This window comes from Ahaetulla prasina, chromosome 2, assembly GCF_028640845.1.
Source record: "Ahaetulla prasina isolate Xishuangbanna chromosome 2, ASM2864084v1, whole genome shotgun sequence".
NCBI classification, from domain to species: domain Eukaryota; kingdom Metazoa; phylum Chordata; class Lepidosauria; order Squamata; family Colubridae; genus Ahaetulla; species Ahaetulla prasina.
In genome coordinates, this window is record NC_080540.1 from 19,315,347 (window position 1) to 19,340,280 (window position 24,934).

At 47.5% G+C, this 24,934-nt stretch overlaps 1 protein-coding gene across 4 annotated transcripts; it reads right to left on the reverse strand.

Annotated features, from left to right (window-relative positions):
- Positions 1-257: 257 nt before the first annotated feature.
- On the reverse strand, positions 258-24,934 carry LOC131191193 (zinc finger protein 345-like). 4 transcript variants are annotated; one of them, XM_058169069.1, is made up of 5 exons: positions 24,514-24,934; positions 22,101-22,196; positions 19,860-19,928; positions 10,611-10,721; positions 258-8,434 (listed from the first exon to the last, which is right to left on the reverse strand). In XM_058169069.1, the coding sequence occupies exons 2-5, from the start codon at positions 22,132-22,134 to the stop codon at positions 6,159-6,161; spliced, it is 2,490 nt and encodes an 829-aa protein (XP_058025052.1). In that variant the 5' UTR covers positions 22,135-22,196; positions 24,514-24,934; the 3' UTR covers positions 258-6,158. The 4 variants fall into 4 exon arrangements, with proteins under 4 accessions (XP_058025052.1, XP_058025051.1, XP_058025050.1 ...); XM_058169068.1 differs by having other exon boundaries at positions 19,860-19,931; positions 24,514-24,932; XM_058169067.1 differs by lacking the exon at positions 24,514-24,934 and adding an exon at positions 23,066-23,758.

The window sequence follows — 24,934 nt, forward strand, 5'->3', positions numbered from 1 at the left end:
GTGAGTTTAGGATATCAAGCTAGATAACAACAGACTGAGAAAGAGTCAAGAGGCACACAACAAACTAAGAGCTAATTCTTCAGTGGAATCTTGTCACTTACCATGTATGGCTTCTGGGTACCACTGGCAACTGCTTGGCTGCATATCAGGGGTAGCTTTCATTGGTGATCCCTTCGAGTTGAGGGAAGGCAGCAGGTGTAGTTGGCTTTGTTCGGCTATCTCATTCAGTGCTTCTTGATTGTCACTGCCTTTAGCAAGCACAGTTTAACAAGACATTCGTCCTCATTTTACTGGAACCAGTTTCCCTTTACCAAGTTTTAGTATAATATTACAAATTACTTTTTTTCATGAACCCCCCCACACGCACACAGTTGACACCTGAAAATTCAACTGCGGATTTTCGTAATGGACAATTTGATTCGTGGCCTTTCTGAATCACAGCGGAGGGCAACTGTTTCTGAGCTTACCATGGGCTTGGAATACACCTTTGTATTGGATAAGCTCAGGCTGAATGTATTCAGCTTTACTGTATACACCTGGGAAATATCAGGAGATGCTTAACCCTGGTTTACTCAGTTAGCCCAACTTTCCAGGCTCATGAAACCAGTGGAAGTTATTAATCATACAGCTTGAGTTTGCATGACACAAAAATGAAATTGGCTAATTTCTGCTTTAAAGTGTTGTGTGAACACAGTCCCAATCACTTTGCTACCAGTGTTTCTTTTCCCATCCTATCTTTTGGAGGTATAAAATTAAAATACCGAGCAAAAATTTCAGGGGTTAAAAGCTAAATATACTGAATAGAAACACAAATCAGAAGGGCATCCAGTTGAGGAGGACCTCAACAGGCAAATTGAGGATCAGCCTTTACAAAATAATTTCTCTTCACACCCTACTCTCTCTCTTGCCCCCCAAATTATAAAACTGCCCCTCAGAGCATTTGCTCATGTGCAGAGTTCCTCTCTCTCACGACAAAGCCACACCAAATTGTCCTTACCTATCTACGGATAAACCACACCCAGTTCTCAACACACTTCCCCGCCTGCTCCTATTTTAAATCTATTTTCTAGAAGTTAAAGCTTTAAGTGTCATAGTTTCATTCTCCTCGCTGCAAATAATGATCTCCCTTTTATCTATTAAAAAAAAACCCCACAGCTCTTAGAAATCTCCCTCACCCAATACTACTCGCAAATCTTCTTTCGGAGTCATTGCACTTTCCACCGGCCTCGGCGCCACCTCCTGCTGCTGCAACGCCACCCGCTGGCCTTCCATCTTGCTAACAGAGATCCGACCGGCAATCAGCGTCGCTAACGGCCCGAACATTTATATACCACTCAGATGGATTCATTCTATTACCGCTACTTATGGATTTCACTCAGGTCCGATTGACTTGCAACCAATCAGTTTCCAGCAACCTTTCCCTACCCAACTTTTGTGAGAAATTCGGTTTCAATTGAAGGCTGAGTACCCTGTCTTTCTTTGTTCGTTTATTAGTTGATTATATATACAAACGTGAAGCGTTAGGAAATAATACACTGACTTACTCAGGGTCGGGAAGAGAAACAATGTCGGGGCATTTTAAAAAGTAAAGCATTTATTATGGCCTAGGCTTTCCTAGAATTGGGAGGGGGAAGGAAAACCTCGGGAATACTTGCCTTTCCGACTAACAACTTTTTACTAAAAGGCATAAACTTGCTTTTTTTTTCATTATAGTACTAACGCGGCTGTTCTATCATGTTTAAAATGAAGAAGGAAAGGTAGGCACGATTATTTTCATTTCAATATCTTCTCATTCCACCATCTTTCCATACTTAGGCTATAGTATATTCAGGCAGGAAAAGTCCCCCACCAACAACAATAGTTTGAAAACCCTTTGTGAAGGAATAGTTCAAGGATGCCTTGACCATTAACTTTTTCAGCAGGTGAAACCTTTCATCGATTCTGGAGATAAAAACAATTAATAGAAAAGCGCCAAATTTGGATACATCAGCTTTTCTCAACCTGGAACTCTCAAGGAGGTCGGTCAATGTTCATAATTCCAAAGTCAAGTTCACAGTTTTGGGATTAGAGATCCAACGCCTCTGGAAGGCATGAGGTAAAAATACTGAGTCAAGCCAAAGCAACTAAATTAAACCACTGATATCTTTAATTCCAATTGTGGTTTCATTCTTTATTGTGGTCCTCAGACTTCAACAACAGTTAATATTAGAGTATAATTAAGTTGTTTTTACACAAGTCTTTTAATTGAATGCCAGATGGTGAAATTTGTGATGTTTTTGTGCTGCAGGCATGCATATAGGTATATCTATTTTATCTGATGTGAATTTTGAAGTTCCAGATTTGTCAAATAATTCTCTTGCAGTGAATTCTGCAGTTCACAGATGTTTGTCATTATTGTTTCAGCATTATGTTAAAAGGTGGGGAATAAGATGACCATTAGGAACTGATGGATAAACCAAAGAATATTCCAACTAAGTATTGATTGGCAGGGTTCACACAACACACCAGACTAAAATGGAATTAGATAGATAATGCAAGATGTTGCAGGAGGTTGCCACTCCCTGCCTTAGCATGATATATATCAGGCCATTATAATATGATTTGTTGGGGAATCCCTGTTATTTACCCTGTCGGCCTAGGGGACCTAGAGTCTGTTGGCATTGGGGAGAGAGTGAGTACGGAGGTATGTGGGACCTGGTCCAGGGGTGAACGGGATGGTGGATTGCTGTCCAGTGGAACACAACATGTTCATAACGATATCAGGATGCAGTTATTGCTTGACAAAAGGATATGGTTCTCTAAGCTCAGCATATTTATGGGTGCAGCTTGGCCTTCCTATGGTCATACATCAAGCTGAGAAAGCGGTTTCCTTAATATAGCTGACAAGGCATTTCCTTATGCAGGGGGAGTTCGTTTGACCAGAGATTTTCCCAGGCTTGAGGCCTGAGGCCTGTTATGTGTACTTTTGTTCTGGACAGGGTTTTTCAGGCCACCTTAATTTGAATACAATTGTATTTTGTTTTAATTCAAATAAAAGATTAAGAGGATTGTGGGAATATAATGTCAGACTTTGAACTAGGCAAAAAAAAATTTTAAAAATATTTTTAAAATGCTAAGTCTTCAGGATAAGAAGCTCTAATTTCCATTTTACAGATGGGGAACCAAAGCTAAAAGACAGCTAAACACCAATCATCTAGTGATTCTGCTGCTGAAGTGGGATTTGAATTTAAATCACTTGGGTGCAAAAATAAATTCCAACTTTCTACTTTATCTGGTACTACCAGTTTTCTCCAAATGAGCGCTTTATGTTTAAAACAAAGCATATTTACTCTGAAATAAATGCAAGTGAGCTCCATAGACTTTAATGTCAAACAAGCATCAATAGGACTGTAGCTGAAATTTCTTTACAATCCCATGCAAAATTCATTACTTTTAAATTGACTTATTAGTTCCCTAAAATATTATTGTGTTGGAAATTAGGAACATTTATAAACTGATATTTGTAGCAACAGTTTTTGTTTTATTCCGCTGCTCTCCTCTCAATAAAATTCATCCATCCATTCCATTTCTATAGCCACCCATCTCAGTCAATGATTCTGGGTGGTTTACAATCCAAAAAATAAATTACAATCAAAATACTAAAAACATTTTAAAACAAAAGAAAAGAAAAGAAGAGAAACATCCAACATAAATATATATAGCAGCCGAAATACTTGGCCAGTTAGCAATATAGTCAAGAGGTGGGGCCCTTAACACATTTGGCACCCCAGGCTCAGGAACACTGCCAGGATTTTAGGACTTACGAAAGGCTGACAGGGTTGGGGCCATTTTAATCTCTGAAGGGAAGATGTTCCATAGGACAGGGGCCACCGTAGAAAAAGCCCATCTTCTAGTCTCCATCAGCCAAAACTCTTTGGCTGACAGGATCTGCAGCATGCCCATTCTGCTAAACGGGTAGAGACTCTTGGAAAAAGGTGATACCTCAGGTACCCGCAGTACCAAGCAATGTAGGCCTTTAAAGCTGATTGCTAGCACCTTGAACCCAGAAACACTGGCAATCAATGCAGCTCACGCAAAAATGGCATTATGCGTGCCATGTATCTGGCACCATTTACTAGCCATGCAGCCACATTCTGCCCCAGTTGAAGTTTTTGAGTGATCTTCAGGGGCGGCCCCATGTGGAGTGTGTTTAGTAATTTCTAAATGAGAAATTACAAGGATTTGAGTTACTGTGAGCAGGGCCTCTTGATCTAGGTATGGGCACAATGGTGCACCATCTGAAAGTGTGAAATGACCCTCTTAGCCATGACTTATTTTTTGAGCAGGTGCCTCGAGTCCATAAGGACCTCCAAATTACAGACCGGGTCTGCCTGGAGTAGTACAACCCCAGATAATTTAGCCTACAGAAGGAACGTGGGCATGGCAAATATCTCTGAAGGAACTCTTCCTAATTCCTTGACAGGTAAATGAGGGGGAGAAATATATTTTCAGACTTGTATGATTCCGTTAATGTAACTCTACAATAGAATAGGAGGTGTTCATTCAGGCATGCTTCCCGCTTGGATTACTTTGCAAGGCTGACGGCACCATTTTCCGTCATTCTTGATGATAGCAATAGTTTATGGGATTACGGGCTTCCATTATTAATCTACAGTAAATTATCTTGTCCAAGCTTGGCACCAAACCTCCATGAGTCTCAGCCAGCTTAGTCATCAGCCAGGATTGACAGGGACTTGTCAGTATAGCTGGCTTGAGACGATTCTCAGCGGTTCATTGGGATCTGAAGCAGAAGTGTCTTCCCACCTAGAGATCAACTTTGGGACAATCTACATGCAGCACAAATGATGCCATGAAGAAGAGGAATCCGGCTTCAGATTTCCTTCCTTGCCTTGCAGTAAAATGCTACCAGAAAGAGGATACTGACTCTCAAGGCTCTCCAACTTTAGGCAGGCTAAATGCTTCAAGTGTGTTTTCTGCAGCTTCTCCAGATTGCGACACCAGGTAAATTTGGGATGCCTTAAGAAGGTAGCTGGGACATCCTACGCATAAATAAATGGATCCTCATATACACCAGCATCCTATGCCTCCACTTAAATCATAATCATTAGGTAAAGAAGGAGCGTATAGCTTTGGCTCAGCTGGCTGCTACTTTAAACTCCACCCCCTGCAATTTATCGTAATAAGCCAGTTCAAATCATCAATAAAACCAGTATTAGTCTCTAAAAAGAAGAGAATATCTGTAGCTCTGGGTTGAACTGAGGAGTTCTTCGTGTTCTCTGAGCTTGGATGTTTGCTTATAGATCTTTCATTACCCAACTAGGTTAAAAAAAAAAAGTAGGTAACATCACAGGTGATGTTTGTAGACCTTTTGTTAGATAGGGGGCGCAAACAGAAGAGGTGGGATGCAGTAATCCGTTCAGCACTTTATTTCCATCCGTGATCAGGAGCAAGAGGCCAGCAGGCTGCTGGATCTCTCTTTTTAAAGAGCTCTGGGAGTCTTGCCAGCCACTGGCAACCGTTTATTTTCCCCGCCACTAGATTAGCCAATCAGCAGCGGAAATGCAAATAGGTGCTCCATACATCCATATGTAACACCTTTCATTATCCAGCTATCACTGATGATGTTACCTGGTTGGGTTATGAAAGATCCATAAGCAAGAACTAAGCTCAGAGATCACCAAGGACCAATGGTGGGTTGCCCCCGGTTTGGACCGGTTCTTGTGAACCGGTAGTAAAACTGGGGGGAGACTGCCCACCGACCCCAACGTCATCAGGAAGTTTCTGTGCATGTGCACAAGCAAGCGCGCACAAGCATGATCCCACTGCAAACCGGTAGTAAAGATAAGTAGAACCTACCCCTGCCAAGGACTCTTAACAACAGTATTCTACCACTTCAGAATGCATAAGATGCAGGCATTATTGCAACCCTGAGTATGCCTCATATCAAAAGCTCCAGGCCTGTGTAAACCTCCCTCAGAAGCACAAATGTAGCTTCCTTCTCTTTTAGGACAGCAACTATATTCCATTCCACCCCATTGCAAGCCAGCTCTTCTTGGCTCCAGTTGGACAAAATTAGCACTCTGCCGCATTTCTTGAGTCAGGAGAGAAGATCATTGTTTCGTCTTAACACATCCACCCCACAAAATTGCTTTGAGCAGCTAGGATGTTGGGGGAGGGAGTGGCCATCCCTCTTGAAGGTAGGGGGATGCCCATCTACAGCTGTTTTCCCCTATCCTCCATGGATCTGAAGGTAAGAATCCCTTCCCACCCCAGCTCCGCAGCCCTCCAGCTGAGACAGCATTGGGGATGAAGCCCTGGAAAGGCAGTGGGGCCTCAGGCCAGGTGGAAGCAGCTGGGGGGATGCTGTTCCTCTCCCCCTCGCTCCACCAGGCGGGCATGAGAGAAAGAGGAGGGTCAGGAACAACAGGAAGCAGTTCTTTGGAGAGCTTAGTCTCGGTCAAAACAGAGCTGCCCTTCTGGCCTTCAGGTTGTTCTTTGGGGAGCCCCTCTGCCACATGAGTGTGCTGATGGCGGTTGCGGTGCGAGCTGCGGCTGAAACACTTCCCACACTCTGCGCACGGGTAGGGCTTCTCACCTGTGTGCACCCTCAGGTGCCGCTCCAGGTGGGAGACGAAGCCAAAGCTCTTCCCGCAGACAGTGCAGTCATAGGGTTTCTCGCCGCGGTGGGCCCGCTGGTGCGTGAGCAGCTGTGCCCCGGCCACGAATCGCTTCCCACACTCCTTGCACTTGTGAGGCTTTCCGCTCGAGTGTGTCCGTTGGTGCTGCAAGAGCGTGGAGCTGACGCTGAAGCTCTTCCCACATTCACCGCAGTGGTAGGGTTTCTCTCCCGTGTGGATTCTCCGGTGGCGGTCCAGGTGGGAACTGACACTGAAGCACTTCCCACAGTCACCGCACTGGTAGGGTTTCTCCCCCGTGTGGATCCGCTGGTGCCTTTCCAGGTGGGAGCTCCAGCTGAAACTTTTCCCGCAGTCAGCGCACCGATAACGCTTGTTCCCAGGCACGTGGGATTGCTGGTGCTTGACTAGCGAGGCCAGTTCCCCGTAGGTTTTCCCACACTCGGCACACTTGTGGGGCCGGTCAGGAGCATGCACGCGCTGGTGCCTTTCCAAATGGGAACTGACACTGAACGCTTTCCCACAGTCCCCACACTGAAAGGGTTTCTCCCCTGTGTGGGTCCGCTTGTGTTTGATCAGGGCCGAGCACCAGCTGAAGTTCTTCCCACACTCGGGACACTGATAGGGCCTCTCTCCTGTGTGGATCCGCTGGTGTTTCACCAGGGATGAACTCTGGCCAAACTCTTTCCCACAGTTGGAGCATTTAAAGGGTTTCCCAATAGACATTGGCGGAGAGGGAGGAGGTGGGGGAGGCTGAGGGGCCACCCGCTTGCGGTTACATTCAGTGCACTTGGTGGGGTCCCTGCTCTGGGTTGGAGATGTCTGAAGGTGATGGAGGGTGGCCGCACTGAGGTAGTAGCTTTTGCCACAATTTGTACACTGATGTGGCTTCTCCCCTGTGTGGATTCTTTGGTGCCTGTAAAGGTGGGAGCTGCGGCTGAAACGCTTCCCACAGTCGGGACACTGGTAGGGCCTCTCCCCCGTGTGAATCCGCTGGTGTCTCTCTAGGTGAGAGGTGAAGCTGAAACTTTTCCCACAATCGGGGCACTCATAGGGCTTCTGGCCCAGATGTTTCCTTTGGTGAGCCACCAAGTTGGCCCCAAGCGTGAAGCCCTTCCCACAGTCCTCACACTGGTAGGGCTTGTTGTTGGCATGAGTCCTCTGGTGCTGGACCAGGGTGGAGCTAACACTGAAGCTCTTCCCACACTCTTTGCATTGATAAGGCTTCTCCCCGGTGTGGATACGCCGATGCCTCTCCAGGTGTGATCCAACACTGAAGGCCTTCCCGCACTCCTTGCATTGGAACGGTTTCTCTCCGGTGTGGATCCGCTGGTGCCGTTCCAAGTGCGAGGTCCAGCTGAAGCTTTTCCCGCATTCCTCACACTTGTACGGTTTGTCGCTTGTGTGGCCTTTCTGGTGCGTGGCCAGGGCCTCGGCCTCAGAGAAGCTTTTATCACACTGGTCACACTTGTGGGATCTTTTGTCTAGGTGCAGCCTTTGGTGCCGGAGAAGGTTGGACTTCTGGCTGAAGCTTTTGCCACACTCCGCACATTGGTGGTTCTTGCTATGCGCTGGTGGTTTTCTAAGGGACATTTGGGGATTGGAAGCAACCATGGTCTGTGGGAGGGGTTTGTCTTGCTGCTCCTTTCCTTCGGTTAGAGCGCCCCTCGGCCCAGTCCCTGATGGTTGTTTCTCAGCCTCCACTGGATTCCTCTCTAGGACATTCCTCTTTTGCAGATTTGTTTCGCTAGGAATTATTTCCGGAGGAGCAGGTTCATGCCTTCCTCTCAATTCTTCACCTGAGGAGATAAATATTGCAAATGTGACTTAAACCATCCATTCCATTAAATGGAAGGTTGCTATAACATTATTTCAACATGTATTTGTATTAAATATTTACATTCTATGTGTGTCAGCACCTGGCCTATGGTGAGCTGGTAATATATCGGTTTGCAAGACACACCTTTGATTAGAGATTTTAACTCCGGTAGTATATATACTGAGTGTTGTGACCCAGGTTCCTGGACCTGGACTCCTGGACTTGGATGATTCAGAAAGTGAGGGAGAAGACCTGGCAAGCCCTTCTTCTCTTGGGCCCTCTCCCTCCCTGGCACCCTCTCAAAGGGAGGAGGAGGGGCCGGCAAGGCCTGATTCTCTGGAGCCTTCTTCTGATTTGGCAACGCCCCAAGAACAGTTTTGGAATGATGCAAGACTGCGCAGACGTGACCAGTGTGCGCAACAGAAACAGCATTGGGATAAGGCCAAGGAATGATGGACATCTGCAGAGACTATAAATAGGAGGCGGGACTTCCTGGTTTTTTGTCTTGGACAAAGCAATGAATTTGCGCGGGCAAACTGTATCAGTGGAGGGAAGAATATATTCGTGAGTAATTCTGGCCTTATCTATAATTTCCTCGTTATCTCCAGAAACTTGGCAGGTCCGTGGGTAGATGTGGCCAGGACATTTATCTATGTAAATAAATTAGAAAAGGAGGCCTCTGACTGACTCTTTGCTGGGAGTATTGGGGGGAGGGAAACAGAACACTGAGCCTTCCACGCCGAAGTGGGTAAAATAAGGACCCAGATGGTTGGGGCAATAGGCTGATTCTGTAAACCGCTTAGAGGGGGATATAAAAAGCACTGTGAAGCGGTATATAAGTCTAAGTGCTATCACTATTGCTATATCTGAGCAAGCCTGAGATAAAACCACCCTGTTGTTGCCTTTCTGACATACTGGCAAAATCTGCTAAAATTGACCAGTACAGAGTCACGTTATAGATTTGGAGACTGAAAATTTGGTATTTTTCTATGGCACTTCTTTCACTTATCCAAAAACAAGCTCTGAAAAACAAGCTTGCTCATAACTTTGAAAGCATTTTTATTAAACTTGATGAATTCTGTTCCTTCAATTGTTCTTTTGGAATGCACCGTTTAATTGGATAGCTTTGATATTTTAAGAGCCGATGAAAATGAACGCGGTAGATCAGGGGTGTCAAATTCAAGGCCCGGGGGGCCGGATTCGGCCCACGGGGTGCTTAGATCTGGCCCACGGGGTTGCCCTGGAAATAGCGAAGGACTGGCTCGTGTGCTTCTGCGAGCCAAAATGGAACTCGGGAGGGCTACTGAGCTCCGTTTTTGCTGGCAGAGGGTTGCAGGAGGCTGTCACAGCCGAAAACAGAGCTCGGGAGCCTGTTTTCCCAAGCAGAGCACTCAGGCCACCACAGGCACCCCAACAGAAGTGTCGTTGAGCCCACCCTGGCCACGCTCACCCCAGCCTCCCCGAGGTCAAACACAACCCTGATGTGTCCCTCAATGAAATCGAGTTTGACACTCTTGCGGTAGATGAAATCTTGTTCTCTTGTTGAGGTCATTCAATTTATATAGTTTATTCTGGTTGCTGTTTTTTTCCTAAAATGCTGCTGAGAGGACATGAAGATAAATGTAAATTATGTATAGCTGTTCTATCATACTGTTCAGGGCTTCTGTGCCAGAATCTATCATGGATGGTGAGGAGCAAAAGTTTCCTCTTACACAGTGAAATTCCATCCCATACAGGTAGTCCTCAACATATGACCGTAGTGGAGCCTGCCCATTATAGTTATGTGTCATGATAGTCATAAATGATTTTGCAACTTTTTTGCAGTGGTCATTAAACGAACATGGTGGTTATAAATGTGAATCCATTGTTTGCTATGGTTTTGCTGAAAACTGGAAGTAAGTGCTGGTTTTCAACAAAACGGTTGTAAAATGTGGTCATGTGACTCCAAACAGCCGTAAAGGCAGCCATGTTATTGAATGGCCAGAGTAGAGTTATGTGACCAGAAGAAGGGGCCTGACCATTGATTGGAACTCAAGATCCAGGTCACAAGGGCTCCTGGTTCAGGTAGTTCATAACTTTGAACAGTTGCTAAGCAACCAGTCGTTAAGTTGTGGACTTACCTGTATATTTAAAAATAAGCAAACCACAACCCTCACCTGGATTTATCTGAGGTGGCATTGTCCTTTCTTCACATCCCTGAAGTTCTGGAATCCATGAATCTTCTCGATCCATCCAGGAGAGCAGATCAGATTTAGAAAGCGGAAATCCTGTTGGCAAGGAAAAACTTCAGTACAGGTAGTCCTCGACCACAACTGAGCTCAACATTTCTGGTGCTAAGCGAAACATTTGTATGGTGAGTTTTGCCCCACTTTAAGACCTTTCTTGCTACAGTTGTTAAATGAATCACTGCAGTTGTTAAGTTAGTCATGCAGGGGTGTCAGAGTCAATTTCATTGAGGGCCGCATCAGGGTTGTGTTTGTCTTCAGAGTGTGTGTGTGTATGTGTGTGTGTGTGTCGTGTCCCACTCCTCCGCTGACAGCTGGGTCAGGGAAATCCGAATCAGGCTTGCCTCTGCAGCTCTGCCCAAAGTCCTAGCAAAGTCCTCAGAGCAGGCAGGAGACCAGTAAGTGACTTCAGCAAGATAAGTTTGACTTTTGCCTGACTCAGAGACTGCCAGAAAGTAGCTCCTTTATATAGGCCATGGGGTGTGGCTCCATGACTCAGCACTCATTAAGGCCTGCCCTCCTTCCTCTGTTGCCTCCGCCTCTCCAATCTTCTGATGCGAGGGTCACTCCAATCAGCTGTTGGGAATAAACCCTCCTCAGGCTCACATGCTGTGGAGGAGGGGGAGGGGTCTAGCTGCTCCGTTTGTCTGGGCATGGAGTCAGGGCTGGGGCCGGGAGATGCTCCTTCTTCTGCAGTTTGTGTGGGCATGGAGCCAGGACTTGGGCCGGGAGGCATACATTCCTCAGTGTTCGGGAGCAGGTAAGAAGGCCCCGGCTGCTCTGAGGGCGGGCAAGACACAACAGTGTGTGTGTGTATGGCCAGCTCAATGTCACTTGTGTCAGGGGTGCCTGTGGTGGCTTGAGTGATCTGCCAGCGAAAACAGGCTTCCGAGCTTCCTTTTCAGCTGTGACGGCTTCCTGCAACTCTCTGCCAGCGAAGACAGAGCTTGGGAGGGCCGCACACTACCCCCCTCCCAAGCTCCGTTTTCGCTGACAGAGGCACCGTGGCAGAGATGGGTTTCAGGAGGTTCTGACCAGTTCTGGAGAACCAATAGCGGAAATTTTGAGTAGTTCGGAGAACTGGCAGTAAAAATTCTGACTGGCCCCGCCCCCATCTATTCTCTGCCTCCCAAGTCCCAGCTGATCAGGAGGAAATGGGGATTTTGCAGTAACCTTCCCCTGGAGTGTGGAAGGAATGGAGATTTCTCGTGGCTCCCGCATAACACCCATCCTGCGCAGACTGCACTGGCTACCTGTGGCCTTCCGGGTGCGCTTCAAGGTTTTGGTGACCACCTTTAAAGCGCTCCATGGCATAGGGCCGGGTTATCTACGGGACCGCCTACTGCTACCGAATACCTCTCACCGACCCGTGCGCTCTCATAGAGAGGGACTCCTCAGGGTGCCGTCAGCGAGGCAATGTCGTCTGGCGGCGCCCAGGAAGGGTTCTCTGTGGGGGCCCCCACCCTCTGGAATGAACTGCCCCCAGGACTTCGTCAGCTTCCGGACCTTCGGACCTTCCGCCGCGAGCTTAAAACATACTTATTTAATTGCGCAGGACTGAGCTAGATTTTAATGTATGAGTTTTAACTTGGGTTTTATTTTTTATATTTTTAATTATTAGGCTTTTGAATAAGTTTTTTAATTGTTTTTAGATTGTATTTATTTGCTTTTAAATGCCTGTAAACCGCCCTGAGTCCTTTGGGAGATAGGGCGGTATATAAATATAAACAATAAATAAATAAATAAATAAACAGTGCCCTTCCCCTGCCACGCCCACCAAGCCACGCCCACCAAGCCACGCCACGCCCACCAAGCCACACCCACAGAACCGGTAGTAAAAAAAATTGAAACCCACCACTGCATCAGGGGCCAGTCCTTTGCTTTTTCCAGGATGGCCCCTTTGGCCAGATCTAAGCACACCACGGGCCACATCTGGCCCCCAGGCCTTGAGTTTGACACCTCTGAGTTAATGCCATGGTTGTTAACTGAATCTGGCTTCCCCATTAACTTTGTTTGTCAGAAGGTCACAAAAGGGGATCACATGATCCCCGGGACAAAGCAACCATCATAAATATGCGCCAATTGTCAAGCGTCCAGATTTTGAACAGTGACCATGGGGATGCTGCAACTGTTGTAAGTTTGAAAAAATGGTCATAAGTCACTTTTTTCCCTAACTTCGAATGGTCATTAAATAAACTGTTGTAAGTCAAGGACAGCCTGTCTGGGCTTACTTAAAGCAGGAGTCCCCAACCTTTCCAGCTTGGCGGGGCGGGGGGAGGGAGGGAGTGGTCCATTCCCCACTCGCACAAATGGAGTTCCACGCATGAGCATCTACTGCTTGGACAGCCTGGTTCCCAATGGACCATGACCTGGTAGTGGGCCATGGCCTGGGGGTTTGAGACCCCTGCCTTAGAGAACTCTTTGACTAACTTCTTCAGCTGGGCTCCCTGCAAATATAGTTGAACTATCTGGAAATTCAGGGAGATAAATTCCCAATGGAGATTCCCTCGTTTGGGAAGACTGCTATATGAATATATTGTCAGGCTCCATAAACCGAGAGTGTCACGTGAAGTTACTTCTGAGTAGTTTCTTGATTTTAACATAACATAACATCAGAGTTGGAAGGGACCTTGGAGGCCTTCTAGTCCAACCCCCTGCCCAGGCAGGAAACCCTACACCATCTCAGTCAGATGGTTATCCAACATTTTCTTAAAAATTTCCAGTGTTGGAGCATTCACAGCTTCTGCAGGCAAGTCGTTCCACTTATTAATTGTTCTAACTGTCAGGAAATTTCTCCTTAGTTCTAAGTTGCTTCTTTCTTTGATCAGTTTTTGTTCGCCTACAGGCAGAATCTTGTCAGACGAAAACAACTACCTGCGTAACTAAAGGTATATTCGGTGAACTGATAGAGAGGGTCTGCCTTCATCCTCTTTTTGCCAACCAGACATTCCAAAATCTTTTTGCCCTCTGGAAAGCAGCCCCTCCCTCCTGGGACTCCAGAATACATTCTGGAGTCGTGTGCATTCTACACATGTACAGAAATTGGCTTTGTTGACTCAGAGAAGGACATGGTTGAACTATGATACCTACTGTTATGACCCAGGCCCCAGTAGGTAGTAGGAAACTCAGTCAGTGTAAAAACAAACAAATTTTATTTGAACAGCTGAGAATTACTTCATTCTCAGCATAGTTCAATTAAATTAAAGCAAATTCCTCCCAACACAAATTTCTCAGTCCTATTACCAACCTTGGTCCAATTAGGCAAAGTGTCAAAGGCCTTTCTTGGCACAAGTTCAGAAGACACCGATATAAAATAAATGCAAGAAGACAAAGCTATCAACGTTGTTTTCCGGCAAAGAGCCCAAATGGCATTGCTGGTCTTTTAAGCCTTATGGGAGGGGCCAATCATCTCTTGGCCCTACTCTCGAGTCGTCCTCTTTGCTTGAGGTGCTCTTGCCTTCTTGCAGCTCTTCTCATGCGTGGATTAGGAACAGGTTCCTCCTGTTCACTACTGTCAGTCTCTGGAGGCTCTGGAGTCCGCACCTCACTCCCCGATGGCCCTTGCCCCACCTCAGCCTTTGACGCAGAGCCCTCATCTGGGCCTTCCCCAGCCTCCAGGACCGGCCTATGTTCTTCCTCAGCCTCATTGCTGTCCGAGTCCTTTGCCAGCGCCGCAGGCTGCTGGCAAACCACAACACCCACTGCCATAGTGATGGTAACCAGCTTAAAATATTCTAAATGGGGAGTGGAGGATTTCTGGGGCCTAATTCAGCCCAAGGCTACAAGTCCACATTGCCATTAATTATCTCAAATATTCAAAAAGGTAGGATGCGTCTAAAAAGCAGTTGCTGGAAAACAGGACTCGGAGGTGGAAATTTAGAAAGCTACCGCTAGTAGAAGAAGTGCTCTATTCCTGAACGTCCATTCTTGAGAATCACATGTCTTAATGTTATCTTCTTGGCCATCCTGGGAAACAGGAAGTGTGCAAGAGAGCGTTTTGGCCTAATCGAGTACATTTTTTATACATTTATTTTTATATAGGACTGAAGATTTATTTATTTATTTATTTTTCAAATTTATATACCGCCCTATCTCCCTAAGGACTCAGGGCGGTTCACAGGCAGTTAAAATACATATAAATACAGATTAAAAAACAACAATTAAAAAACTTATTCTATTGCCCAAATTTAAAATAGTATAAATAATAAAAACCCCTTAAAACCCATAACTTTAAAATCTAATCCAGTCCCGCGCAGATAAATAAGTGTGTTTTAAGCTCGCGACGAAAGGTTCGGAGGTCCGGAAGTTGACGAAGTCCTGGAGGGAGTTCGTTCCAGAACTCCCTCCAGGACTTAGCAAAGAATGCATGACTGGAGACATTGATTATCTTGGACCAAAAATAGCAGGCCAGTATTTTTCTTCCTTGTTTCTTGTTATTAATCATACTTTCACACATATAGAGACATTTTTTTAAAAAAGTCTATTCACATAAGCTTAATGCAGACGTGGAGAACAGAGCAGCTGTTCTTAACTGCATCTGAGGCACAGAAAATCATTTTTTGTTTAGGGTACAGGAGCATAAAATCTTCTGCGCATGCGTGTAATGGCGGCGGCGGCGTTCTGAGGCTCGTGAGGGCAGCGGCCGGTGCTCCCGGCCGTGATGCCGCTGTGCCGCTTGCCGGGCTGCATGGACTTCGGCCCCAGGTCGGGCAACACACCGGCAGTCGAGAGCGAGGTCTTTGGACCTCGGTGGTCTCTCGGCTGCCGAGAGCGGGGTCGGAGTCCTTGGGCAAGCAGCGGATAATGGCGGCGGCCATTTTGGGGGTGGGGCGGCCGTCCCGGACTGGCTTGGAGATTCCCGGCCGCGAGCAGAATGCTGGCGGCAGTGTGGTGGGCCGTCCGGGCCGGAGCTCTGGAGGGCCCGAAGATCGGCCGTTTCTCCCCCCCCCCCAGCTGACTTTCGGGCATGCTTAGCCCCTGCCGCAGTTTCGAGCAGCGGCAAGACCTTGAGCCGCATTTCCACCGACCGGTGAGTCAGCAGATGGCGGCCATCTCGGGTGGGGTAGCCGCCCGGACAGGCCCTGGTTTGATCCTGGCCGCGCATAATGCGGTGGCAGTGTGGTGGGCCGTGCGGGCTTGGGCTCTTGAGGGCTCAAGATCGCCCCAGCTGACTCCTGGCTAGGCCTAGCCGTAACATCTATTAATGGCCTAGGTTCTTTTCATCACTGGCGGCATGCTCAGGATTTCCATCTGCGGCAGGCTGGATCATGAACTTAACATAGATCCAGCGTGAATAATGGCGGCCACAGGAACGGCGGCGGCAGTGAAAACATTTGCGGGAAAGGTATTACGTGGGGGTTTCCATTTGACCACTGGACTGTAGAAGCCCCTTCCTCAGGACGGAGTGAGCCGGGTCTCCGAGGGACATTATGTCATCTTAGCGGTCGGCAACCAAGGAGGATATTACTGTACCAACTATTAGGAGGGAGGCCATTGGATTTGGCGGACCTCTGGTCCCTTGGCTGTTTCCTGGATCATCTGGACTTGGGCGGTTATGTTCCCAGTTTCAACGGATTGTGGGTTTGGCATTTCAGCCTCCTCTCTCCGTCTGTGATGAGGATAGGGATGAAGTGGCTAAGTCTGCGGGCCTAGAACTTGCTTAACATCTATGCCGGCTTGGGATGTACACTTTCTGCTGCCTTGAACTTGACATTTTCATGAGATATTAGTCCACCGACCTATTACAACTGCGGGGTTCCCCTCATGAGAATAGCCCTCCAAGTTATCGAGGCCTACCTCAACGAAGGTTTTGGGACCCAGAGAGGTGGCATGCTGCTAAGAAGAATGTATGGGGTTTTTAAATAGATTTTTAAACAAGGGTTTTTAAAGGGGAGGGATAAGGCGGGTGGGGGAGAACCCGTCGGGAGATCCAGTCCCGTGCCAGTTCGCGGCATTACTACATCTGGTCTGAAGGCAGGGGAGGGGTTTGTTCCAGGATTAGAGGGTGGTTCAATCTGTACGGTAAGTGGGAGGCAGATATGGCGGAGGGCCGTGTCGAGTTTGGGGAGCACGTGTGCGATGTCTAAGCGATCACGTGCTCCGGCCCCTTAGTCCCTACCCGTTCCTCGGGCGGCCGTGATCCTCAGAGCCTGGATCTTCGGCTGATGTTATGTAATGCCCGGTCCGTGGTAAATAAAGCCCCCTTGATCTGTGATCTTATTCAGGGGGAGGCCGCGGACCTTATGGGCATTACGGAGACCTGGTTGGGGCCAGAGGGGGGGGTCCCCCTCGTTGAACTATGCCCCCCAGGTTTCCGAGCATTCCATCAGCCGAGGGCCCAGGGAGGGTGGAGGGTGGCGGTTGTCATTAAGGAAGATCTAGAGCCGAGGGAGGCCACTGTTCCTCAGATTGCCGGCTGTGAATCCCTTTATGTGAGGTGGGGCCATAGGAATCAGTTGGGCTTGTTGATCGCGTACCTGGCTCCTTGCTGCGTGACCACAGCCCTGCCCGAGCTGCTGGAGTTATTGGCCACTGTGGCAGTTGAGACCCCAAACTTATAGTTATGGGGATTTCAACTGCCATCAGTTGGCTTATCATCGACTGCAGCTCGGGAGTTCAAACTTCCATGACGGCCTTGGACCTGATACGAGTAAATGATGGCCCCACGCACATGGGGAGGCACGCTGGATCTGATTTATATCTCTGGTCAGTGGTTAAATGATCTGATATTAGGCGATTTAGTAACAGAACCAATGTCATGGTCTGATCATTTTCTCCTTCGCCTAGACTTCCGAACCGCCGCCCACCATCGCGGGGAGCGGGCCTCTCGTTGGTTCCGTCCCAGGCGCCTGATGGACCCTGAGAGGTTCCTGACGGAGCTTGGGCCATTCCTGAGGATCTGGCCCACGGCACGACTGAGGAACTAGTTGCGGCCTGGGAACAGGCGCGGCTGGGGCCTTGGACCGTGTCGTGCCTTTGCGCCCTCTGACCCGGCGCAGATCTCGACCGCCCCCTTGGTTCCCCGAGGGGCAGAGAGAGAAGACACGCCGGAGAAGACGCCTAGAGAGCACTTGGAGGTCCAGTCGTTCCGAAGCTGACCGGACACTAGTTAGGTCCTATTCCAGGACCTACCTAGTGGCAATGAGGGAGGCGGCGTTCCTACGCCTCCACCCTCATTGCGTCGGCAGATAACCGCCCGGCCGCCCTGTTTCGGGTGACCCGCTCCCTCCTTCATCAGGAGGTGCGGGATGACCCGTTACAGGGACGTGCCGAGGAGTTTAGTGGTTATCTATCGACAAAATCGCTCAGCTCCGGGATGGTCTGGACCGAAATTGGGATGATCAAGCGAGGGAGAGGAGGCACGCCTTGTTGAGCCTGTTTGGGATGGGTTTGACCCTGTGGCTCCGAGGCGTGGACAGGTTGTTGGGAGGCTCCGCGCCACTACATGTTTATTGGATCCGTGTCCTTCCTGGCTGGTGCTGGCTACTCAGGAGGTGACACGAGGCTGGCTCAGAGGATTATAAATGCTTCTTTGTTGGAAGGGTTTTCCTGCCGCCTTGAAAGAGGCGGTGGTGAGACCCTCCTTAAGAAGCCCTCTTTGGACCCGGCTATTTTGGGAAACTATCGGCCAGTCTCCAACCTTCGCTTTGTTGCGAAGGTTGTAGAGAATGCTGTGGCGCGTCAGCTACCCCAATACCTGGAAGAATCCGTCTATCTAGACCCGTTCCAGTCCGGCTTCCGACCCGGTTACAGCACGGAGACAGCTTTGGTCGCATTGGTGGATGATCTCTGGAGGGCCAGGGACAGGGGTTATTCCTCTGCCCTGGTCCTATTAGATCTCTCAGCGGCTTTTGATACCATCGACCATGGTATCTTGCTGCGCCGGCTGGGGGGATTGGGAGTGGGAGGCACCGTTTATCGGTGGTTCTCCTCCTATCTCTCCGACCAGTCGCAGACGGTGTTGACAGGGGGGCAGAGGTCGTCCGCGTGGGCCCTCACTTGTGGGGTGCCGCAGGTGTCGATTCTCTCGCCTTCTGTTCAACATCTACATGAAGCCGTTGGGTGAGATCATCAGTGGCTTTGGGGTGAAGTACCATCAGTACGCTGATGACACTCAGTTGTACTTCTCCACCCCAGGTCACCCCAATGAAGTTGTCGAAGTGCTGTCCCGGTGCTTGGAAGCCGTACGGGTCTGGATGGGGAGAAACAGGCTCAAGCTCAATCCCTCCAAGACGGAGTGGCTGTGGATGCCGGCATCTCGATTCAGTCAGCTGCAGCTGCAGCTGACTGTTGGAGGCGAGTTATTGGCCCCAAAGGATAGGGTGCGCAACTTAGGTGTCCTCCTGGATGAGCGGCTGTCGTTTGAAGATCATTTGACGACCGTCTCCAGGGGGGCCTTCCACCAGGTTCGCCTGGTTCGGCAGTTGCGCCCCTTCCTTGATCGGGATGCCTTGTGCACAGTCACTCATGCACTCGTTACCTCTCGCTTGGATTATTGTAATGCTCTCTACATGGGGCTCCCCTTAAGGTGCGCCCGAAGGCTTCAGCTAGTCCAGAATGCAGCTGCGCGGGTGATAGAGGGAGGGTCTCGTACCTCCCATGTAACACCCCTCCTGCGCAGACTGCACTGGCTACCTGTCGCTTTTCGGGTGCACTTTAAGGTTTTGGTTATGACCTTTAAAGCGCTCCATGGCTTAGGGCCTGGGTACTTACGGGACCGCCTACTGTTACCATATGCCTCCCACCGACCCGTACGCTCTCACAGAGAGGGACTTCTCAGGGTGCCGTCCGCCAAGCAATGTCGGCTGGCGGCCCCCAGGGGAAGGTCCTTCTCTGTGGGGGCTCCCACACTCTGGAACGAACTTCCCCCCGGGTTTCGCCCAATACCTGACCTTGGACCTTTCGCGAACTGAAGACGCATCTTTTTATTGTGCAGGCTGGCTTAAATTTTACGGATTGTATAGTTTTATTATTAATTTTAAACGGGGTTTTAATTTTTATATATTTTAAAATTTTAGGCAAGTATAATAAGTTTTTTAATTCTGCATTTTATAGGTTATTGTCTAGTCTGTTTTTATTTGCCTGTACACCGCCCTGAGTCCTTCGGGAGAAGGGCGGTATAAAAATCTAATAAATGAATGAATGAATGAATAAAATCCTGATGCAAACCTGATGTCTTACCTGATGCCAAACCTCTCTGGTGGGGCTCAGCTAGTGCAGTGATTCGGGGCAGGGTGATCGCCATCTCTTCTGCTAACAAGAAAAAGTGCGAAAAACTCCATTAGGATATTGGGAAGATTGGTTGGCACCATGTTGATGCAATGGGCCACTGATACAGTTGCAGGGGTGAAATGCTCCTGGTTTGGACGGGATCACCCGATCCGGTAGTGATGGTGGCGGGTGGTTCGGAGAACTGGTAACAAAAATCCCTGCCCACCCCCCGCTCCAGCTGAGCCACGCGATCATCAGAGGGTTTTTTTGTTTTTTTTACTTTTAAAAGTATTTTTTCTTCGGCCAAAAAAATGCTTTTAAAAGTAAAAAAAAAAGCCTCTGATGATCACGCGGTTCAGCTGGGATTGTCAGAACCCTTTAAAAGCATTTTTTCTACAACCTCTATGGCGAGACCCCCCCACGCCCTGTTTTTGGCCTGGACACCCTCCTGCAACACTTTGCTGGTAGAAAATGAGGAATGGGGGGGGGGTGCGCGCACACACCCCACGCCCAGTTTCAGCAGGCAAAGTGATGGAAGAAGCCATCCATACTGAAAATGGGCCCCGTGGGGACTGCATGTGCCCCTGCCGTGTCCCATTTTGGCTGCCAGAGGCACCGTGGGCCGGTACTTTGCTATTTCCAGGCCGACCCTGTGAGCCATATTTAATCACCCTGTGGGCCAGATCCAGCCTTGAGTTTGACACCTATACCATTTCTGACAAGTAGCTGCCCAGTCTGTTCCTGAAAGCCTCCAGTGATGAAGCACCCACAACTTCTGAAGGCAAGCTGGTTGATTGTTTCCATTAGTTGATTGTTTTCATGGTCAGAAAATTTCTCCTTATTTCTAAGTCGAATCTCTTCTTGATCAGTTTCCATCCTTTGTTCCTTGTCTGGCCTTCAGGTGTTTGGGAAAATAGTTTGACCCCCCTCCTCTCTGTGGCAGCCCCTCAAATATTGGAACACTGCTATCATGTCACCTCTGGTCCTTCACTAGACTAGCCATGCCCAGCTCTTGCAACTTTTCTTCATATGTTTTAGCCTCCAGTCTCCTAATCATCTTTGTTGCTCTTCTCTGCACTCTTTCTAGAATCTCAACATCTTTTTTATAGTATGGTGACCAAAACTGGATGCAGTGTTATGCTGTGACCACTCTGGATAAGAACCAGTTGGTGTTCAGCATACTGGGGAGAACCTCAATTAGTGTAGGCTAAGTAACGTTATAATTGGGATTCAGTGGTGGTCTGCCTTGCTCCAAATGCAGAGAACAAAATGTTCTGTGGAGATGAGACAAGTACATGGAAGAGAGGTTTATAAACCATGACACCTAAATCAAACCTTCACATTCAAGTACTCACCTTACTAATCTCAAATAATGGAGAATATGCACCTCTATAACTGTCTGGTTCGGTTTTGCTACCCATCAAGACAGACACAGACTTCAGAGGATAATTAGAACTGCAGAAAAAATAATGGCTACCAAACTGCCTTTCACTGAGGGCCTGTATACTGCACGAGTCAAGAAGAGGGCCGTGAAAATATTTACAGACCCCTCACATCCTGGACATAAACTGTTTCAACTCCTACCCTCAAAACGACGCTATAGAGCACTGCACACCAGAACAACTAGACACAAGAACAGTTTTTTCCCGAATGCCATCACTCTGCTAAACAAATAATTCCCTCAACATTGTCAAACTATTCACGAAATCTGCACTACTATTAATCTTCTCATCGTTCCCATCACCCATCTCTTCCCACTTATGACTGTATGACTGTAGCTTTGTTGCTTGTATCCTTAAGATTTATATTGATAATAATTGTTTCCCGATTGCTTATTTGTACCCTATGACTATCATTAAGTGTTGTATTATTAAGTGTTAAATTTGTACCCTATGACTATCATTAAGTGTTGTAAGTGTTGTACCTTGACAAAGGTATCTTTTCTTTTATGTACACTGAGAGCATATGCACCAAGACAAATTCCTTGTGTGTCCCATCACACTTGGCCAATAAAAAATTCTATTCTATTCTGTTCTGTTCTGTTCTATGGAAAATAACAATATCATCACTTCTTGCTTGTGAGTGTTCCAGAAGCAATTGTGTCCACCACATTGAGGACAGCAGGTCAGGCTCTCTGGATTTTGAGTTTGATCCAGTAGAAGTGCTTCCTTAGTTTCACAAATCAAATTGACCAGAAAAATTGATCCTTACCCAGAGAGATCAGAGTCTCGTAGTTCTCTTGCATGTCCCTCTGGTCAAGAAGTCTCCAATATGAGGCGGCCGTTCCACCTTGGAGGCCACAGGCATCTGGAACAACAGCCCTCCATGCATCAAATGCGCTCTAGAATTCAGCTTTTTAGGCTGCAGGTAGTCCTTGACTTATGACCACAATGGGGACCACAATTGCAAAATGCTAAGTTAAAAAACTTCCATTGTTAAGTGAGTCACGCCCAATCTTGCAACCTTTTTTGCCACAGTTGTTAAGCGAATCACTTGAGTTGTTAAGTGAATCATGCAGTTATTCATCTTCCCCCACTGACTTAAATTGTCAGAAGCCAGCAGTGGTGATCACCTCTCTCTCTCACACACACACAAGACAGTGCAACAGTCATAAATGCATGCTAGCTGCCAAGTGCCCGACTTTTGATCAAGCGGTTGTGGGAATAGTCGCAAGTACGAGGACTGGTTGCAAGTCACTTTTTCAATGCTGCTGTAATTTCAAATGGTCGCTAAACGAATAGTTGTAAGTCAAGGACTACCTGTATTTCCAAAACCTGAAATTTAATACCACACAGAAAGTGGGCAAATTGAGGAGCCTCAGGAAAATAAACAAAGCAGAAAAGTCTACTTTTGTCAACTATGTGAGGTTATCAAACGCTCGGCAACCAGATAAGATTGCAGGTTGCAAAAGACACAGGTCCCTTTTGAAAGTCAGAATTAAAACAATCTGAATTTTCCAGTTTTTAAGGAAAAGGTCAAACCTTCAAGTATAAGCGCAATACCATCCCACCGCAGACCCAAAAGGCAAAGGATGGCAGTTCTGGCATCTTAGATTTTTATAGACTTTTTTTTTGTCCTCAACTCTTAAACTATCCACTGGGCCAAATGTAGAGCACATGCAAAGTTTTAAAACGTGGTTGTATAGTTTTTGGTTCAATGTGCTGAGTAAACATTACGTGTGACCTCTAATCTGTTTCTGCTCCAGGCTGTCAACATTCCAATGTTTTTAGTTCTGTCTACGCCATCCAGAATTTGTTTGATGGGCAGTTTATATAAATTGGTTAATAAATAATAAAGTAGGGCTTGTTTTCTGTGTCTCTGCCCAGCGTCACTGCTACCTCTGACCCCATTCCAATCTTTTTAATATCCATTTTAAGTGCAGGCAGTAGCCGACCAAACAAAATCCAGGAAGTTCAACAAAACAAGAGTCAGATGAAGAACCCATGGCTTGATTTGACATCTAAACATATGAACTTTAAAACTACATGTGCCTTTTTTGAAGCTGCACAACACTGACTCAGCTTCAGCTTAGAATCAATTGTAGTCATCAAATCTCCCCCCTTCCATACATTGTATCTCTAAGTATTATTTTGTTAGCTACCTTAAATCTAAATCAAAATAAAATGTATACTATTATTGAAACGGTACTCACTATATAGTAATGTACTTGGTTCTTAATTAAACAGCATTAAATTCAGCTTATTGCTGTGGCGTCCTAATCACCATTTTAAAGCCTGTTTTCACTTACCAAGACACAATAAAACTCAGAGAAAGTCAATTCTGTTACTCAACTAATACTGAACAGAAAGAAGGCTAAAGGTCAAACCTTTAAACTGATGCTATAGCTATATATATATACATATACATATATACATATAGATTGAGAGAGAGAGAGAGAGAGAGATGTAGATATAGCTATATAGATATTATAGATCTACCTACCTACCTATCTCTATATCTATATATCTGATGCCATATATATATAGAGATATAGAGATAGGTAGGTAGGTAGGTAGGTAGGTAGATCTATCTATCTATCTATCTATCTATCTATCTATCTATCTATCTATCTATCTATCTATCTATCTATCTATCTATCTATCTATCTATCTATCTATCTATCTATCTATCTATCTATCTATCTATCCATCCATCCACACTTATGAATGGACAGTATCCTTACTGATCAACTCAACAACCAGGAGCAATTTGCAGGCTTCATCGGGCTGAATAAGTGGCTCTAGGGAGCTAAAGGGCTCTGAAGGACTCCAAAGCTTCCACACTCTTACTCCTCCGAGTTTGGCGTTTTTTCTTGCAGACATTTCATTACCAAACTAGGTAACATCATCAGGGCACTCCTCCTCTCCTGTCAGCCTGACAAAGCTACTGCTCTAATTTGTGCTAACGGAGGGTAGCTTTGATCCCCGTGCGCTTCCAAAAAGGATCGGATGATCGAGGCTGCGGAGGGAAGGGGGCTGTTTAGATGTTAAATAGCGGGCGCGGCCCCCCTTCGTCCCTGTCCTTCCAAGCCAGGCACAGGGGATCAGCGCAGCGCTGCAGGCGGGAATTCAACCCTTCCCATCCTGGAAGGCGCTGCCTGCACCGAGCCGCGACAAGTCCCCACCTGGGTCGGGTCACTCAAGCCGGATATGCGAGGAGGGTCTCCCGGCGGCTGGCGGGATGAACCCGCGGCGGGGCGGTTCTCCCGGCCCGGTCCGCTGCTGCCACCGAGTCACCCAGGAAGCTCAACGCGTTGACGCCCCGAGCCGCGGAACGAGAGAGACGAAAAGCCAGGCTTTTTCCCCGGCGCCACCCAGAGCCCTCTGGCGGCTGCCGGAGACGAAGCCTCCTCTTCCGCGGCCGGGCGAAGGGGGTTCTCTCGGGGGCAGAGGTGGGGGAGCGAGGAAGGCAAAAGACGTACGTGCGGCCCCTCGTTATGCCAAGATTGCCAGCAAAAAGGCGGCCAGGTTTTGAACGGCAAAGGCAAACCTCTGTGGCTGTCAAGCTTAATCGTGGTTAGCTGAAGCGCAGCATAAGTTAACCTA